The sequence below is a fragment of the Balaenoptera ricei genome, chromosome 11 (genome assembly GCF_028023285.1).
Source record: "Balaenoptera ricei isolate mBalRic1 chromosome 11, mBalRic1.hap2, whole genome shotgun sequence".
In the NCBI taxonomy this organism is placed as follows: domain Eukaryota; kingdom Metazoa; phylum Chordata; class Mammalia; order Artiodactyla; family Balaenopteridae; genus Balaenoptera; species Balaenoptera ricei.
Window position 1 is genome coordinate 3,996,123 of NC_082649.1, and position 20,042 is coordinate 4,016,164.

The 20,042-nt window shown below is 46.5% G+C and overlaps 1 protein-coding gene across 1 annotated transcript in view; it reads right to left on the reverse strand.

Annotated features, from left to right (window-relative positions):
• The window catches only part of LYRM4 (LYR motif containing 4), a 122,123-nt gene extending 104,941 nt beyond the window's left edge, over positions 1-17,182 (reverse strand). Inside the window, exon 1 of the mRNA XM_059937854.1 lies at positions 16,725-17,182. Within this exon, the coding sequence (XP_059793837.1) occupies positions 16,725-16,810 (86 nt within the window). The 5' untranslated portion in view covers positions 16,811-17,182. The remainder of the gene's footprint in view (positions 1-16,724) is intronic.
• Positions 17,183-20,042: the final 2,860 nt, after the last annotated feature.

The following is a 20,042-nucleotide window of genomic DNA, read 5'->3' on the forward strand; positions in this document are numbered from 1 at the left end:
TGAGGGACTCTTCACCATTATTTAAAAATATTCTTTCTGTTTGTATCGAATATCCCCGAGATGCAGAGAAAAGAAGACTTTTGTGAGATGCACTTACTACTCAAAGGAAGGTCTCTGCTCATTCGCTCTCACTCATCCATTAGGCCCCAGACTCGGCGTGAGGTGCTTAAGATGCAAGTGGAAACTGGCCATGGTTTCACAAAGCTCCTGGGGTTGGGACACACTATAAATCACTCTATCTTATAACGGGACTATATGGGTAGTGCTCTGAGAACAGAGAGGAAGGAGGGAGTAACTCAGCCTGGGGGTCTGGGAAGTCTTTCTAGGGAGGTTGACATCCTTGAAGGACGAAAGGAATTTCACCAGAGTGGAGAGCCATTCTGCAAAGGGAGGCCAAAGACAAATTTAGAATTCAAAATCCCGTATTTCTATATGACTGGGAAAACATATGGGAAAGGAAAGAAAAATATGGAAGAAGGAATACAGAGCCTTGGAGGAAGGAGAGAGGGAAAGAGGAAGACTACTTTTTAAAAAATATGAGGATCTCACCACAGGATGGAATCCTCTGGTAACATGTAGTGATGAGATTAAGGGTGTAGGATAATATTCAGGGTAAAGTTGTGGTTTCAGTCTCACAGCTCGCAAGCAGAATTTAGTTCCCACTAATGAGCACATCTGCCTCCTGTGCCGCCTCCCGGCCTCTGGCCCCCGCGGCACTCCGTCTGCAGCACTGCTGTCCAGCGCCCTCGCCCCCCCATCGTGCTGTCTGGGGTGCTGGGACTTATGGGCACATCTTCCAGGTTCTTCGTCTCACCTGACAGGAGCCCAGACCTTGTCCATCTCTGTGTCCCCACAGGACATACTACGCTTTGCACACAGTAGGTGCTCTATAGCAACTGTTGAATTGAAAAATTTTATTTAGTTAGAATACAAGGAGAGAAAAACTCCCACAAAAACCTGTGACCCAATGATAAATGTAAGATTTCTATTCCAACAGGAAAAAGAATTCAATTACATTTAGCCAGAAGAATTATATAAACAGACTAAAATGATAGTTATGAATTTTTTTAGTCTAACAAGCAATTTTAGATATTATTTTAATCTTTCACCTACTAACTACATGTTTGTGTCTTTTCTTTACTATTCATTTAATACACACTACAGCAAATTAGTAATATTAGTTCTGGAAAGAATTTACATATACCTCCAGTTACTGTTATATTTCAACATTTGTTATGTTTGGCATAAAGCATTTGAACACACAACTGATCATCATAATTTTAATCCATTAAACATGAAATACATGGAGGTAAGTTACTTTCGAATACTTTAGACAGAAAAATAATCTGGTTGTGTTAGTCTTAACACAGTTCAAGGTCTATTCTTTTACCTCTGGGTCCAAGCTTACTTGGTTACAAAGCAGTTTCATCAGAAAAAAATGTGTTTACTAACTGACTGCCACTGAAAAAATTTGAAAATATAAAATGTTTTCACTAGTTTTGAGATGACGAATATATATATTGTCTTGGAATGGGAAGAAATGCTATCAGTATGCTCTATGTCAACAAAACTATGACCACCTGAGAAGAACAAAGTGTAGTGAAATCTCTCTCTCTCTCTCTCTCTGAGTACAGAGGGAAAGAAAGCCATTCTCCTGAAAGCAGATATCGAGCTTTTAACAAACAAGAATGGTCTTAACAGACAATGGCTCTGAGCTCAAAATATTTGAAAAATTAGCTTTAGATAAAATTTTCTGAAACCAGTCTTAATTTTGGGCACATGTTAAGTGGCTCATAGCTCACACTAATCCTATAGAATAAACCAATTTAGTTACACAGGGGTTCATTTTATAACTAATTCACTTGAGTGTCTCACCTGAAAGTTCTTTTCTTTAAACAGACCATCCATCATAATAGCCCCTTAAAAAAAACTCTAAGGTATAGAACTGGAAGGTTTTGAACTGGAGGGGATCCGAGATTCTCAGGGGTCTCTGGTTCTGGTCATGGTAAATCCCTCAATGTAGGGGGCAAAGCTTTCTACTTAGCCTAGATCTTACCTGGGAGCGTAACTTCACACCCACTGCTATTCAAAATGAATCAAAACTTAGAAATAACTACTATGTATGGAGGATTCACTAAAAGGCAAGCCCTCTACCTGTCCCTCTGGGTATTCTACACCAGGCACCTGCAATCGTGGTCTCTTGCAGAACTGCTTTATTCACTGTGGGCTTGTGCCATTAGTCAAGATTATGAGATGCCAGAAGAAACTGCCCTTTGAAACTGGTTTTATGAAATTTATGCTAAGAATGTGGCCCTGCATACAAAGAGCCACAAGATAAATTTCTTGGGTTTTAGTACCAGGAAGACTTGCACGTCTAAGCACACGGCTGCTTTTACATCATGACACTGTGACTCACACAACTAGTCCTGGTCCTCTCTGGCTCCTGGGAAGCTCAGGGCCAGACCGGAGGCGGTACTACGGCTGCCAAATGTTGTCTTCCAAGCACTCAGTTTGCTTGCTAACCTCATTCCAGGTCTCATTTTGGTTTTCTTATCCTTATTTTCCTGATTTCCTCAATTAAGAATAAAATTAAATGCAGTTTGTTTTCAGTTTGAGAAAGGATGGGGTTCCAAAATTTCTTATTTATGAATTGAGAATTTGGAACAATAGCGCTAAAAGATGGTAAGGTCCCCAGGCCAGTTCAAATAAATTTAATTTAACCACAATATGGCAAAACAATAGTGTTGAGAAGCTACTGTCATTCAAGACAAGGTCTGCAGGGTAATTCTATACTCATGCTAAAAAAGAATTTTTTCTTATTAGAGAATTACTATGTAAAGGGGCATTATTGATTATCCAAACTTACATAAGCACAAGATACATAAGTTAAGTCAGCTAACAAATTCATATGCCCTTAAATAAGAGAAAGTCCAAAGGCCTTGTAAATAATCCATATCTTATTCCATCAAGTTAACTTGTCCTTTTTTCCTTATATAAACAAATAACTAAAGTAATTTAATTCAGTGAGAGTTGCGAAGTGAATACAGATCTCTGCAGAACAATAAAATGTTACTTTTATGATCCTATTTATTTTGTTAAAGCTTCAACATGATAGGAAGCAAATGCAAATTTTGACTCAGGGTCAATTCTTAATATTTCCAGCAGCAAAAAAATTTAATCTATTTGAATACCTGAATTTTACAAGCAAATTTAACATATTTCATATAGATAAACAATGTCTTAGACGTAGTTACTCATAGTCCTAGACTATGGCTTATATTTACTGGGCTCTCAATCAGCATTTATTCATTTGAGTTCTACCTAGTCAAAGTTTCTTGACCAATTTGCTTCTAAAGGAAGAAGTCTACCACTGTTAACCCTTTGCGCTACTTTTAAACACAGACGTCAGAGAGTGCTGTAATGAGATTTAGAAAAACATTCTGGTGGCAATGTGGAGGACGCCTGGTAAGAACTAAGAACAGGAGGCGGAGAGCAGTAGAAGGCTGTCACAAAACCCAACAGAAACTGGTGGGGGCCAGCGAAGACAGTCACCGTGCGGACACAAAGTGCTTCCTGGTGAGAGAAACACAGGAGACGACCCGCTGGGCAAGACGACCGACCGGCTGCAGTACAGTAAGGAGAACAAGCGAGGTGGTTTCCAGCCTGAGAGCCGAGCGTCGCCCATGAGAGGGAACGCAGGAGGCCCGCTTGCCCGGAGGGCCGGAACGCGGTAGGGAGGGATGCAGATTTTTAGCTTAGACCCGCTCGGTTTGGTAGCCCAGCCAGCACAGGAAGGAGGCCCTTGGCTTGCAGGCTGGGGAAGGGATGCACGGGGGGGCGGATCATCAGAGCACAGGGGTTGAAGCCACGACTGACCGAGCGCCCCGAGGGCGGGTGTGAGAGGCCAGGGTGCATGTGAGGGGCCTCCCACCTGGAAGGGAGGGAGGCAGACCAGGAGACAGCGGTGCCCTGCGTGCCCGACGGGCCTCAGCAAAGGTGGCAATGGGGACGGGCGAGCCAGTAGTGGCAGTAAGCACCTGGGAATTCGAACACCAGGCGCGGAGGCCAGTGGGTGCTGATGGGTGCCGGCTGGGAGGACCGACCCCTGAGGCCCCTGGTTCCTGCTGCCACTGTTCACACTGGCTCACGGTCTCCCCCAGCCTGGCGAAGGGGCTTGGATTCCTGTGTGGTTACGCGTTAGGACTTTGCCTACGTTTACATTAGGCTGATCCCAGTGAGAAAGATACGATGCTGATTTCATTCACAGAAAGTCATTTTAAAATATAATAGGTAAATTTCTGGGGCAAAAAAGTATGGTTATAAATATGGCTATTCTGATCTGTGAAGAGGGAGGAAGGAAAATTATGTAACCGTCTGGGTCCTAAACACGATCACCCTGGCGGTTTACCAAAATCTTTCCGCTGCTGCTTGTTAATAAGCAGTTACCCACACACAGCGCTCGCTCAGACATTTCTCACGCACTTACGGTGTGCCGTCACTAAGGAGACAAAGTTGGTTCAAACATGGTCGCCACTCCCTTGGGATGACAGTCTAGTAAATAAAGGGCAGAGTGATGGGGGAGTGATCACGGCAGGATTTACACAAGGTGTCTGGCGGACGTGGGAGGGGCCCCCGAGAACAGGATTCGTCCATTCACCACGTGCTGGTGCCCGCACTGGGGCCTGGCTGGGATGCTGGCTGGGGTGGCAGTGGTGAGGGAAACACACAGTCCTTCCCTCCTGGAGCCTGCAGTCCGACCAGTGGGGGAGACATTGCTCAAATCATCACAAAATAACTGCAAAATTACAACTGGTATTAAGTGTCCGATGGAGAGGCCCACGGGCTGTGAGAGCCGACCGGGCTGGGGAGCGTCTTGGCTGGGCCAGGCCAGTGAGCAGGGACAGGTGACCTGTGTGAACGGGAAGGGGGCCCTGCCAGACAGAGGAATGGCCCGGGTAAGAGGGAGCAGAGCATTTGAGGGGGTCAAGACAAGGGCTCCCCGACCCTTGACAGGAAGGTGACAGGACATAAGGCTAGAGAAATGCAGGCTGTGGTATGGATTTTATCCCAAAAGAAGTGAGAAGCAACTAACGATGTTCCTTTCTCTTTCTTTTAATATTTTTAAACAAGGGAGCAGAGTGGGGTTGGGAGGTTTCAGAGAACTTACCAAGAGCTGGCCTGTTAGCTGAATTCTGAAGGATGAGTAGAAGCTGTGTGAGGGAGGAAGGTTCAGGACTCTTTATGTGATCACATGAAGGCCTAAAGCTGCCTGGCATCAGGAAATGTGAGAAGTTTGATCTGGTGGACGACATGAAAAGTAGACAGGAAGGGAGAAGGCAGGACACTAGGGGGAGTGCGTGAAGCCGAGAAGGAGTTTTATCTGAAGGCCAGAAGAGCCTCTGGGGCGTTTCAAGCAAGGGGAGGAGACTGGCTGGGTGAGAGTGTGCACATTTTGGACTCAGAGTTTCGGGTTCAAGTCTTGACGCTGTTCCTCTTAAGGCCTTTAAGTTGGATGAACTATCGTACTTCTTCCCAGAAATCATCCATCCGCCACGTGTAGGCCGTGCTGCCTGGCACCCAGCTCGCTAAGTTAGCGCCGGCATGTAGAGGCCTCACCGGGAGGAGGAGGGTGCAGAGGGGGCCGCCGGCGGAGGATGGGCACAGCCATCCCAGTGAGGAGCAGAGGGGCGGGGCGAGGGCAGCGAGGATGGAGCGGGGCGGGGACGGCCGGAGCGGCCAGGCGGGACGTGGCGGGACGTGGCGGGACGTGGCGGAAGCAGGCATGCTGGCAGGTGTGGGTGCCCAGTCACCTCCTGCACCTCTGCGGGGCGTGCAGGAGGCGAGCAGGTGAGGCGTCTGGTCGTGGGACAGGGGCCTGGGCTGCAAACAGCCGGGGGAGTCAACACACAGGCGGCGATGGATAACGTTACCGGGAAAGCGTGGAGAGGGAAAAGGGGAAGGACCGAGCCCAGAAACTGAATATCGAAGTCTCCAGTGACAGGCGTCCTTCCAACGCCGGGAGGGAGAGGGGCCTGCACCAGATGCAGGGACTGACCGTCGCAGTCAGGATTCGGGGCCCACCCAGGCCAGAGCCCGTGAGCAACGTCCCTGCTTGGAGGCTGCCTGATCGGGGTCTGCTCTCGTTGAGTTATACGCCCACCAGGGCTTTCCTTCCTTTAGGGTTTTAAGTCTGGGATAAAGCATTAAGTTGCCACTAAAAGCTTGTTTACCGCTTCGACCAGGGCTGAAAGCTGTTCTTCCGCAGTCCGGTAAGGAAAGGCACAGAGCACGACTCTGGCATACGGTGAGTTCTCCAGGAAGACTTGGTGAATCAATGGATGAGAGACAATTAGACCAGGACAGAGGATCAGTGGCTTTTTCTGGCTCCAGTCTGGCTGCAAGGAACTATTTTTTTGATTAATTTAGCTTTTTGCTTAGTAAAGGGCAAAAAGGATTTTAAGAGATGCTTCTGCCTATGGAAGTGATTTCTGGTGAAAACAACGCTACTCCTAGAGACCAGACGTAGGAGAGGGATAATTATATAGGGAAAATCTTTGTAGTTATTCTCAAAACATGGGCAGGCAAAAAGAAATGCATGGAGGCATTAAATGAATAATTATGCTACAGAGTAATATTTATAATGAATTGATCATCTAAGTAATTTTGAATAAACTCGGCCAAAGGCGGGGTACTAAACCTACTCAAAAAATTACCCCAGAACAAAAGAATAAATATAAGGCTAATAGATGCATTAATGACATCCAATGACGGTAGTAGCCAACTAGTAAATAAAACAAATAATTACCCTGGGAACAGATACAGTCAACTAATGGGACACAGATGACTGATAAACTGACAATAACATTAATATATGAAAGATACATTATTGAAGAAAGGAAAGTGAGATAAGCACATACAGAGTGTCGCAAATTAAGTCAACACCTAGGGCCAAAGAGACGCTTTAGAATTGAGCCTGAATTGCCCAGATGCCGCCCTGGTGCTCAGACAACGTCTTCCTCACGCCAAGGAGGCGCTGACCCTGACACGCGAGGTCTCATTTGGAACGACTTCCTCTTCCAGTTACATTCTCCTGACCGCCGGTCAGGCCGTCTTCTCTAATCCAAGGCATTCACGCGGTCGCTGACACCGCTGACACCGGCTCATTCTCTTCCTCAGCGTATCTCAAAACCACCCTCCCCTCCTTTGCAGTCACCGCCTCCCGGCCTCTGTGTCTTCAGTCTCCCTCCGCTTGGGGCAGTCCAGCTACAAGTGCTCTCTGCAGTCCTGCTTGAACACCTGCGCGGCTTTCCGCTGCCCAGGACCAGGCCTGCACTTGGCACAGCGTCTCTGAGGCCCCAGCAGGGAGGCCGCGCTGCTGGTAGCTCCTCACACTCAGCGCCAGCTACACTGCCCTTTGCACCCGTCCTCGGCTTCTGTCCCCGTTCACCCGTGAGTCCCTGCAGAGTCTTTACGAGCCGGGCCAGCCACCGTCACTTTCTTAACCTCGGGCCCCGGGGCAGGCTACGTCGCCCCTCCTCTTTGCTTCCGTAACACGCTGTTCCATGCTCTGCTGGCGCTCTGCCACCGCGCCTTTGTAGAATCCTCAGTGTCTTACTCTAGGCACTGAACCGCAAGCCCCGCCTGGGAAAAGATCCCGTTCTGTTGTGTTTGTCTCTGAATTTCCGGCAAGGAGCCCAGGGTCTGGCCCATGGCAGGTACTCAATCAATGTCTGCTGAATGAAGACTCAAACCAACCTCATCCCACGGAGAGCACACATCACCAGAGACCACACATTACCATGATAGAGTTCTTTGGATTGCTAATAAATACCTGTGCAGAATGTGGTTCAACAAGTTTCACTGAGTTCATTAAATAACTGCTAGCTACTACGAATTTAAAAGATTTGGCAGTTGATCTACCAGTTTAAGAGATAACTGTATATTAACTAGTTTACTTGTATCTGCAGAAGGGATTTTGGAGTATCTACTGCATACCAAACATTGTGCCAGAAAGTTTTGCAACTCTGGCATTCTGGAGTATGTACCCGGGACTAAAAGCATCAAGGTCACAGAGCTGGGAGCCAGCTGACCTCAAACTTGAACCAAGGTTTCTTGGTTCGAAGGCCAGGAATCTTTCTAAATCAAGATAGCCTTGCTCATGATTCTCATTCATATTGATGAGACTGAAAACAATACTTCAAGCAAATTAGTTCAGGAATCACAGTATTAGGGAAAGAAATACCAGGGAAAAGAAAACAAGCAGGAAGCACTAGCATCAAGTCATATGACTGTCATTTATCCTTTATTTACCGTGAAAGACCGTCTCTGTGAGCTGTTTGCCTTTAATCCCTGAGTTACAAAAACAATTATTCTTTCAAATAGAAGCCCAATAATGAGTTGCTATGAAGCCAAACAGATAATCAAAATGTCACAGTGATATATTATTATGTCTCAACTTTGGCAATTTTAAATCTGCTTCTTAAAACAGGGGTGGTAGAGATCAGCTGAGGAAGCCCTGTTCACGATGTTCCTATCACTCAGCCAGACAGAAGCCAGGAGGACCCACCTTCATTCAGCTGACTCTTGCTAAACCTAGATATTCACAGCTTGGTTCATGTAATTTATCTAATTTTATCACTTAATTTGGTTTCTAAAAGTTAGAATTTTCCTAAATTGGCTAGGTACCAGTTAATTGAGAAAATAAATGCTAAGGCACATACAAAAACCTACTGCCTGATGAAGTGGGATTCAGTCTGTCAGAAAAGGGATCACAAAGGAGAAGTAACAGGACCTTAAGTACCTTTCATCCACAACAAAGACTGCACACAGCTATTGATGTGAGGCCTTAAGACGCAGTCAGTTTCCTATAATGCTCATTATATTACAGCAATTTCCTAAGAGAATGTTATGTAAGTACACTTTGCATTAAAAAAAAAGTATTACCCTACTACAAAACAGAATACAGAGACTTTAAGGAAGTTCTATTGACTTATAATTGCATTTTGTGGTCTAACTTTACACCTCACTTTGTTATATTCTCTACCTTTATTTTCCCTTTGTCCTGATTCTCATTTATTATTTTAAAATTATAACAATTATTTCATGTTATTGCATTTTACTTGTATGTATTTTTATAAGTTTTAAAATGCTTTAGGGGCCAGGGTGAAGTATAAATAGAATAAGTGCAATTTGGAAACTCTTATAAACTAAGCTCAATAAATCAGCAATGACATTGATCTAATAATTTTTTAACACTTCCCTCCAAATTTAGGCTGCTGAATATCTCAAATGTATTCTTCTTTAAGTTAACTGCATAATTTTTTCTTACTTTTCAAAACCATCATCATTCAACATGGCAGAACTTAGCAACCATAAGAAAAAAAATTGGGGGGAGGGGAATCCCAAACATAATTAAAGATACTGAATAATCCGTCTTTCAAAAGTCTAAGAAACTGCTTTTCTTAGGCACAAGTAAACTGCCTCTCGTTCCTGTGGAAGCAAGGGGTCAGGTAACAGCAGGTGGCCCTAGAGGAACCCACTGGTATAAATTCAGGACATATTCAAGAGTTAATTTGCGGAGAACTTAGAAAATGTAACAGTAGTCTTCTTCTCTTGTATTCCTCCCCACTTCCTCGGAGCTCTTGCATAGCCATAAGTTAGAGCTGTTTTCACAGAGAGGTGTGACTTGTCCCACATTTTACGGTGGGCAAAGCTCTTACTTGGCTGCTTATTACAGAATTCTGTGGTTTTTCCGAATCCTCACAATATAAACAGGCATTTCATGACTTAAAAAGAGGGAAAACTTTTTACTGTGGGGGGAAAACATCCTAATAATCTTGGTGTTGAGAAAGCCAAGAAGCAAAATGCAACATCTTACACTCCCCAGCCTGACAGCTGTCCCAGGTGACAGGTCTGTGAGGCCCTAAATTGAGTCAAGGGATAAAAGGTGACAAAGAACAAGAGGATGGAATTTCTCACACATCAGCAACTTCTGCTTAAAGGCAGGTTTTAGTCTGAGAATAAAGATTTTCCCGGTGGGGAGGTAGGGGTTACATTTATTAAATGAAGAACATATTTAAGGATTTTAAGTTCCTAAAGGAGAAGAGACGTATAAAGTTAAAACTGAAGTGGAAGTTAGGCCTAGAAGGTTGAAACAATCCCTACAATGTCATTTGTATAGTATCTGTGCGATACTGTAATACGTGATGGACAAAAACATCATGACGAGCGCCTCTGCCACTACATGGGCACATCTGCAGTGTCTGGACGTTATTTCAATTCGCATGTTTCCTCTGTGTACAAGGCAGTTTCTTGAGCTGTTCTTGTGTGTCCACGTCCTATGCCCATCCCATGACAGTCCTGTAACAGCAGGGCCACCCTGTGTTTGTATCCACCCTGGGCCCTAGTGCTGTAATACATATGCTACGGGTTCTCAGGAAATACTAGGCATAAACTGATTTGCCCATTTGTTCTGGGGTAAAGGAATATTTGGCACTAGGTCTCCAGTGTAGCTGTCCCATTTTAGAAAGGGAAAGGTGCTTGCTGTTAATACCATTCGCGCTGGGCTGGTACTATTCACCCTAGCATTCTCGATCTGTCAGCAGCACACGCAGCGGCAGAGGCAGCTGGTGTGAAAAGACCTGCAACAGTGAACAGAGACACATGCCTGGGTCCTGACTTCTTGACAAGTTCATGGTTCCAGGCCCTCAGCTTCCAGTTCAAAAAGAGAACAGATTCCTAATAGGAGTCAGTATTTAGTCCATTCACTAGACGGCAATCAAAGACTTCCATAATGTTGCATTCAGTGGTGCAGCATGTGGTAATTGAGAGCTGACACTCAGCAACAGGTAGTAATTTTACCAGTCATGAAACCAGGGGGAGCCTATTTAGCTGCTGCAGCTGTAAGAAGAAACTGTGAAAATAAGTATCTTTGGGTTGATGTTTCTAGAACTTCTGCAGGCCGAGACAGAGGATGCATGCCTTGTAGGAGATTTCTACTAAAGAGGGCAGAGTTGTGGAAAAGCAGCGCCCTGGAACTTTCTAGTTCCCCTTCTGTTGACGACCAGCCGTGAGAACTTAGCCCACTGCTCACCTTTTCTATGCCTCACCTTTCCGTCAGATCTTTTTCACTACTAGCCGGTTATTTCACCAGCACGAGCTCACCTGGGATGGAGCGCCAGCTAAGGCTCCACGACTGCCTGCCCCTGGCTCCCACGTGCCCCGTGCCTTTCACCTCCCCAGCGCCTTGCCACGTGCACCCGGAGAGTTCTCCACCCGCATCCACGTGCCCTACCTGCAGAGAAGCCAGCTGTTGGCGGATGCAGCAGTCACTCCCGGTGCTTTTCTCTCTGTCACCTCCCACTGCAGACGCTAGATGAGCACCTAGTTCCCCAGCCCCTTGCTCAGCTAGTGGTAGAAATGTAACTGAGTTCTGGTCAGTAAGATACAACCAGAAATCTGCTGGGAAGCTTCCAGGAAAGTCTACCCTTTCCTCATGAAAAGAAAGCCTACTCATGCCCGGTTGGGGTTGCTCTTCTTTGTCTGTCTTGCCTTCAATAAGGATATGATATTTGGAGCTTTAATAGCCATTTGCAACCATCAGGCATAAGCACGAGAGGAAACCTGAGACTCAAGACACCTGACATCATCCAGCTGCTGTATCAGCTCGAGCAGCCTCGTACTCTAGACCTTTTCCATGTGAGAAGAGTAACCCCCAACTTATTTAAGCACCGTGTGAAGGTTTCCTGTTACTTGTAGCCAACAGCATGCCTAACGAGATCTACTTTCAAGGTGGCACACACTTCTGATGCTACTCACCACTGTCTACCCTTAACGGGAGGCTCATTTTGATTTGCAGCTCTCAACACAACGCTTAGTGCGCAACAAGTATAATAAAGACTGAACCACTTAATGAGGGATGAAGGAGTTCTGACACTCAGTTGAGTGGCATTTGGGCATTGCTTTTGCCTTTTCTCACATTTTACAATAAAATACATTTTTAATCAGTAGTGGGAAATGGCTGATAAAAATTACCTCTGAATACAATTTCCTCCTGCTTTTCAACAACAAGTATGTATAAGCATAGAATAGGTAGGCATTGTGCTAAGCACCAGGAATGCAGAGATAAGAGGGAATTTCTGCCTTCAAGGGACAAATGGCTGAAAGACAAGTAAACCAACAACGCTAATGGTGTGATATGTGTAATAAATATGAGAACACACCACATCTGATTATCTTCCACTTCATCCAGAAACGAGCTGTCGGCACGGCATCCATCATCTCAACCTCCCGTCCTCTTACATTCCAAATTAAATGCACCTCCTGCAGAGTTGCAACTAAGAAGACGCCTGCTGCAACTAAAAGATCCCGCATGCCGCAGTGAAGATCCCGTGTGCTGCAACTAAGACCTGGTGCAGCCAAAATAAATAAAGAAAAAAAATTCACCTCCTTCTGCGGTGGAGAAGGGAGTGTTCCGCCTTCTGCAGTGAGCAAGCCCGCCACCTGGGCCCGCAGAGGCGCGGATTGTCACTTCTCGTGTGGCCCTGCTCTAGCAGCCAGCCCCACGCCCGCATGTTTACCAGGCCTCCGGGGGGGTGGGGGTGGGGGGGAGGTGGTCTACACGCACTGCGGCCGTCTACTTCCTTCTGGTTCACTTCTCAGCGCCCACACTCTGGCTCTGTCTTAACCACTTCACTGATGCTGTTCTGGAAGAGGTCCCCAGAGGTCCCTTCGCTGGGGACACTTCCCTCTTCCTTTACTGGACTTCGCTAAAGCAAGTGGCCTGCCCTCAGCACCCTCCCAAACATGCAGCTATTCTGGCTTCTGTGACACTGCTCTCTCTGCTTGCCCTCTCCCCGCTTCTTAGACTCCACAGGGGTCATTCAAGTGTGGCCCAGGGACCACTGGGGTCTTGGAGACCTTTCAGGGGATCCATCGGGAAAACGTATTTTTATCATCCCAAGGAGATATTTGCCTTTTTCAGTCCCATTCTCTTGTAAGTGGACAGAGGAATTTCCCAGAGGCTAGATGACCTGTGATATAGCAACAGGTTTAGGCAGAAACAAATACAAGAATCCACATGTCTTCCATTAAGCAAAACACTAAAGAGATTTGCAAAAATGTCAAACAATGTCACTGTCAGCAGTGGTTTTTTTTGGGGGGGGGTGGCAAGAAAAATGTTTATTCTTCATAAAGGTGTTATTTAGGTTAGTATGCAATGGGTTTATTAGTTTACTTAGAAATAGGTGCTTTAAAATGTTTTAGTTTTAACTTCTAATATGAAAAATATTGATAACTATGGCTCACATAAACAAGGCTTTCGGGGCCCTCAGTCACATTTAAGAATGCAAAAGGATCCTGAGACCAATACACTGAGAACCACGTACTTAGACTGCATCCTCCTGGCCTCCTTCAGGGGCTCTTCTTCAGCCAGCGCCTCAAATTTTGATGTTCTCTAGAACAGCATCTTAAGCGCACTAATTTTCTCACCATAAACTAGGATTTCTCAATCTTGGCACGACTGACACTTGGGGCCGGAAAACTCTTCCTATGGGGACTGTCCTGAGCTTGGTGGAATCCCTGGCCTCTAACTACTAGAGGCCAGGGGCATCCTTCCACCACAATGTGACAACCAAAAATGTCTCCAGACCCTGTCAAATAAAACGGGCCCTGGCTGAGAACCACTGCCCTAAATACTCTTCCTGGAAATTTTACCAAATATTAAGATTTTAATTCCACTTATGATAAGAATTCTACTTATTCGGTGCCTACTGTGCCAGGCACAACTCTAGGCATTTCATACGTATTCACTCACTGAAACCTTATCTCCTATGAGACAGATAAATCACCTCCTCCATTTTATAGATTAAGAAACTGAAGAGCAGAGAGATGAAGTGACTTGCCCAGGGTCACACAGCAAGTGCGTGGTGTTGACAACTCCAGGCCTGATTGCTCCTCTGAGCTTTAGTCTCATGTGAATAAATGCCTCTGCTGGGGACCCCCAGCTCACATTCACTCGAGATGCTCCAAAAATGAACTGAAAACTCTTCTCTCCACGAGACTAGGTATTTCTGTATTTCCTAAGTCAGTTAATGGTGCAACTTTCACGTTTAACCTCTGCGCCTCAGTTTACCTAGTAACCGAGACATCTTTTTAGACTCTGCTTGGATTCTCTTCTTTACTCCTGAATCCAATCATTCATTGAAATCTAACAATTTTACCTTCTAATTATTGATCGAATGTATCTTTTCCTCTATCTTCCACTATTCCTGCCCCGACTAGGGCCCTAATCTCTCCTCAGCACTGTCCTAATCAACTCGCATTTGGGGTCCTTGTATCTGGCCCTCACAATCATCTTCTACCTTGCTGCCAGAGGGGTCTGGCTAAAAGGCAAGTCTGGCCGTGTCACTTTATGGCTTAAAGCTCTTTACCGGCTGCCTGTTAGCTAAGAATAAAGTCCAGGTTCCTTATCACGGCCCAGTCTTGCCTTCTGTCACCCCCGAATCACACTGAACTCTCCAGCAGAACTCCACTCTATGACATCACCGAGCACACCAGGCTGCTTCATGCCTTTGATCCAGCGCTATCTTCTGGGAAGCGTTTTGATTCAACACCTATGCACGCCTGTCACGGCACTTGCCACAGTTTGTGACAATGATTCTACAACTGTGTCCCACAGAGGCTCGTAAAAAAGCCACCGATGGCAGGCGCCTTGCTGAGCCCAGCGCTCTCATCTTTCCATCTCCAGGGGCTGCTATGGCACTGGGCGAAGTCGTTTTGGGAGTGTTTGGGAGCACTGAAGTAAAAGAATACGTAGTAATAGGACCTGTCTGAATGGGGGTGGGGAATGCAGAAGGAAGAGAATGAGGAAAACCTTCCAAAGGTTGCATTGAGATGAATCTCAAAGGAAGCACAGGAACTCAAGACAGAGGTGATTAGCGGGCATGCCAGACAAAGAGAAGTAAAGAGAGAGGGGGTATCCTTGGAATTCACAAAACACAGCTTAATACAAAAGAAGGACATATTTTGTAACAGTTTATCATCTGAGGGGATAATAGTGGGAAATCTCAGGCTTTAGGGCCATGATTTCAGGAAACAGTGTAAAGTGATTACCAGATTCCTTTGGATAATACATTTATTTGTGGATAATAAATTTAGCTCAAAAGGATTACTCAAAGCATAATCTGAACCATTATTTTCTAAATATGTTACCATGTAATTTCTACTTCCTGCCTACAGGGTACAGCCCTGAGTGACCTACCTGCAGTTCTTGTTTATTTTCAGTAAATTTAAACGACAAAATTTGTCTTCCAGACTGTGGTGAAAATGATTGGTTTCCACTTATTCACAAGCGTACTTTGTGGGCTCTTTCAACAGACTTGGTTGAATTGTTGGTACTAAGTACTTGGTTAATTTTTTTGTTTAAAATTCCATCAGTATATCTGCTGTTTACAAACTTTAGCTTCCAAAGCCAGTCATTAAGTGAAACAATGCACTCCCAAAAATGTTTGTTTTTTTTTTTTAACTACTGACCAGTTGGATATGACTTCATTGGTGTGACCCAGATGTTTTCAAATTTACAGGATGAGTACCTTTTCTATGCAGGTATCTAAAAATTAGAAAGTCACTGCTTGGGAGGTTTAGTGTCTGATAACCAACACTGCACTGGGTCTACCCATCATAGGGCCTGCCAGCTCATTCACCCAGTGTGAGGGCAGCTACCCAACCAGGTCTGTTCCACGGGTCGCAGACTCTGCTCCTAGGAAACCCAATCCACAGGCTGGTCAATCATGGAAGGTGAGACCTGGTGTGAAGTGATGAGCTGGCCTTATCAGATTCTTGCTCTGGGAATATGGCTCAAACTCAGAGGGTCAGGTAGTTAGGAGAAGACACCCAATCCACAAGGATGCAGAGAGAAAATCCATAAGGTACATACATTCATGATGAGTCAGAAGTTATAAGGAAGCAGAAAAGAACGCAGATGCTCTGAAGTAGACAAAAGACATATTAAGAGTAAGGATAAGGGACTCAAGATCAAACATGAGAATGGGGCAGGCGTGGAAAAGCTGGGCGCTACATTAAGGACGTAAGAGTTTAGATTCTCATTCTCCTGCTGCTAAGATCCTAAAAGCTGGATCCCCATCTGGTGAGGCCAGGATAAACGTTTCAGCTCCTGGAAGCTGGCGAGCCCTTTTTTTCCTTTACCTTTACCTGCGTCTCCTCCTCACAAACCCCGCCCCACCGCCGATGCCCCAAGTAGAACGGATCCTGGCAACCAAAAAGGCTAATTAAGACACCTCTGAAATGAAAGGAATGACTAGAGAGAGCCTTCAGCTGTGGATAAGTGGACACAGCTGTGGACAAGCTACCGACGGGTCACTTCCACCGTCAAGTCTTCCGATTCTACGGAAAGTTCTTATAAATGCAACAAACTGGTCCTGGCTTGAACACCTGCACGTTGGCATCCAGCTTAAAGGCAGAGACACCACTAACCGCGTTCCCGGAGCAGAACCTCCCGGAGCTCCCGGCGCCGAGCGTCCGACTTGGGGACACATCACCAGACGCGAACGTCTTCTCCCGCCCGCGAAGGGCCATCCCCCGGCCGCCCCCCGAGCGTCCGCGGGCGACGCCGGCCGGCAGGGAGCCTCCCCTCGGGGCGCCCAGGCGGCCGCACGGGGCAGCGGCTCCCGCACCCCGGCCGCGCCCGCACCTCCCGGGCTGCTCACCTGTAGTTGTAGGCGGAGAAGTGCTTGCTCTCCCTCAGCATCGCCCGGTACAGATCCAACACCTGTGCGCGGCTGGAGGCTGCCATCTTGGAACGAAAAAAACCCAGGAGGTCCTCTCCGCCGAGGTCCCGAATTAAACGCGACTCCCGAAACTTCCGCCGCCGCGGGAAGCGCGAGCGGGACACGCGCGCGCCGGGCTCGGCGCAGGGAGCGGCCTCCGCCCCGGCCCAGGTGAGCTCCGGACGCGCGTGGCGGCGCAGGCGGGCTTCGGGCAGCTAAGGGGGCGGCGCTGGCGGGAGGTGTTCTCGGCGGCCGCCCCCACCGCGGGGTCCTGCGGGCAGCGGCGGGCGGAGCGGCCGAGGGGCGGCGAGGGCTGCGCGGCGGGTGCGGGGGGGGGTCAGTGCTTCCTCGCGGTGGAGGGCTGGGGTTCGCCGGAGGCGCCGGGTTGCTCCGCGTTGCCAGGTTACCGAGCGCGCGCCCCGCGCCCGCTCTTCCGCCCGGGCCGCCCTCGGCGCCGCCTGAACCGCGGTGCGGGCTGCGCGGGGCGCCGATTCCGCGGACGCCTGGGTCGGGGGCTGCGTGCGGGACGCTCGTCGCGCATGGACGGGGCGCGAGCGCGCGGGGGACGCAGGGCGCCGACCTGGGCCTCCCCGGCGTTCCGGCTCCGCTCAGGGCACCCGCTCAGGGGCCTCCGGCGCGAGGCCCCCTTTCTGGTCAAGATGGCGGCGCCCAGGCGGGCCGCGCCGAGGTGAGCTGGAGCCGGGCCCGGAGCGGGGCGAGCCTGCTGCGCCCAGGACTTGGACCCCGGGCTGGTCTCCCGTCTCCCGGGGAGCGGCGGGTGAGTGGGCGCGTCCGCGTGTAGGGCCCCGGCCGTGGGTCCCTCTCGTGGGGTGGTCAGCTCTCCGTGCGTCCGCAGACTTCTGTCGTCTGATAGTCAGATCTGGTGTGGCCCAGGTTGGAGGCGAGGGTGCTTGATTGGGGAAACCTGAGGGGTTTAAGGACTCTGTTGGGATCGTTTCAGACCCCAGTAAGAAGCTGAGCCAAGTTTTCTCCTGACGCTCTTCCCGGCTAAGTTTTCTCCCTTCTCTGAAGACGCCAGCTTTTCTGAATCACCCTGTTACCCGGGGGGATACAGTTGGTGGTTCTGACCCTGGAACGTAGAACCCGGCGCGGGGAAGCCTGAGCTGGTTCTAGTTACTTTGTTTGCAAAGCACTTGCCTTGTTTTTGGAATCTTCGTGTATGTAACCAACGTTGGGAAGAGCCAGCGTTTTCTCCTCCAAAACACTGCGAGGGGTAACTTTATACGTAAGAAACAAGTGGGCGTTCACATCCATCTCTTTTCCAACCACTGAGTTATGGTTGTGTTTCTTTTCTTTAAGTTTGTCTCGTTTTGAAGTGATACTTGTTCTATGCCAAAGCAACCTCGTATTTTCAGGAACTTTAAGGGCAGGAGACACTTCTCTTACCTTACTGCACTTTAGCGTACTTATAACCTGGGGTCCTTGCATCCACATGTGCTTGTTATACCTGTTATGTTATCCGTTGTAATGCAGTGGTATTCTTTTTAAAGGCATGGAAGACAAAATACTTTTATTAAAATCCTTTTACGTTTCCTGTTCGATTTTTGTTAACGTCTCATACATCTGTGAGTTTCAAAATAAGGCTTTTTACAGAGTAGCCAAACTTCTGTTACTCCTGCAAGGTGATCAGGTCATTGGGCAAGTCTTGCTTCAGGTTTATTGAAAGGGTTTTTAATATTTTGAGTTTATCCTTTGGCATTACTCAAAGGACTCAAGACCAAGGGACTTGTACATTGTTATAGAAAAAGATGCAGAACTGTTTTCTCTTAATATGATACACGGTTGAATGCTGATGATGTAAATTAGGTGTGTGGCACCTAGGAAAACTACGGCGTTAATGCAAGTTACAAACAGAGAAAGCTATCAAAATTAGAAGAAAAAACATGAGAATTATTTTGGCTTGTTTAAAAACAGTGGGGATTGCATTACTTTAATATATTTTGCTTTCATCTAGAAAATGAAGTTGGAATAATTATGATATACAGTTGTTTGTCTAATTATCAAGCAATTTAATCATTAATGCATACAATTAACATATCGAAATGATTTTAACTTTGTTGTAATCAAAACTTTCCAAATAAATATCGAAAGTTTAGTTTGTTTGGGTAGGCATCTGTTAGTACATGGAATAGCTGAGGTTAGAGAAATGGTAGCTTCCCAGTTGATTCTAAGCTAAGTCCTCACAAAAAAATACTTTTATTATTTTATTTGAAATAATTTGCCAGTATGTTGGATATCATTGCCTTAAAAGACTAATAAAAAATCACATTCCAAAGCTAAATCTCCATTTTTGTATTTCTTCATTGCGGCAATGACTATTTTCAAGAAAAGCTCTATTTGAAGTTGAAAGTGGGATTGGGCCAGAAGCTGAGGATAGACCTTACTCATATGTCCTTTAATATGCATTCCGTTTGGGGCAGAGTATTTTCTTAGATAATGACTATAAACTAGGCATAACCCACTTACTACCATTTAGGCCTCAAAATGCAAAAACTTCTTTAATATCCGCCTATCCATAGTTATGACCTATAGTTCATTATGTAAAATCATGCATTACCTTATATTAAAATTAGGATTGCTGTTGAGCACTGAATGATTTTTGAAGAGAAATTTCTCTAACCACAACAAGCAGTATAACAGCAATTTATTGTCTTGCAGCTTAAATATTAAAACGATGTGTAAAGAAAATCTTGTATAGGTGAGCAACTTGTGATGTTACGATTAAGAAATTATTCTACTCCAAATGTGGATCGAAGTCTTTATTATACATAATCGTCATTTGGTTTTATCAGTCCTTCACACCAATAGAATAGGAAGCTGGAAGAGACTTTGTACATCAGCTCCCTCATTTTTAGAGATGAACAGGGAACTGAAGGCCCTTTCCTCATTTCTTCCTTCAGCACTCACTGAACGCTTCCTAAGAGCCATACATTATACAACATGGTGGCGTTACAGTGTGAACTAGATAAGCAAAGTAACAATTTATTTTTGACAGGTGCTATGATAGGGGTAATATTACGAAGTGTTAGGGGAGTACAGAGGAGGGGCATTCAACTAGGACTTTGATCTTAAGGGAAAGCATTCCGTCAGAGGAGGTATTTCCACAATGAGTAGTAAGAGCCAGAGGGCGAACCTGGAGAATGTGTTGAGTTACAGGTTGTAGTGTACATTCAAAGCAAGGAGGCACGAGGGCGCAGGATCCATTCAGGGAACTCTGTGTGGTGGGGAGAGGGACCA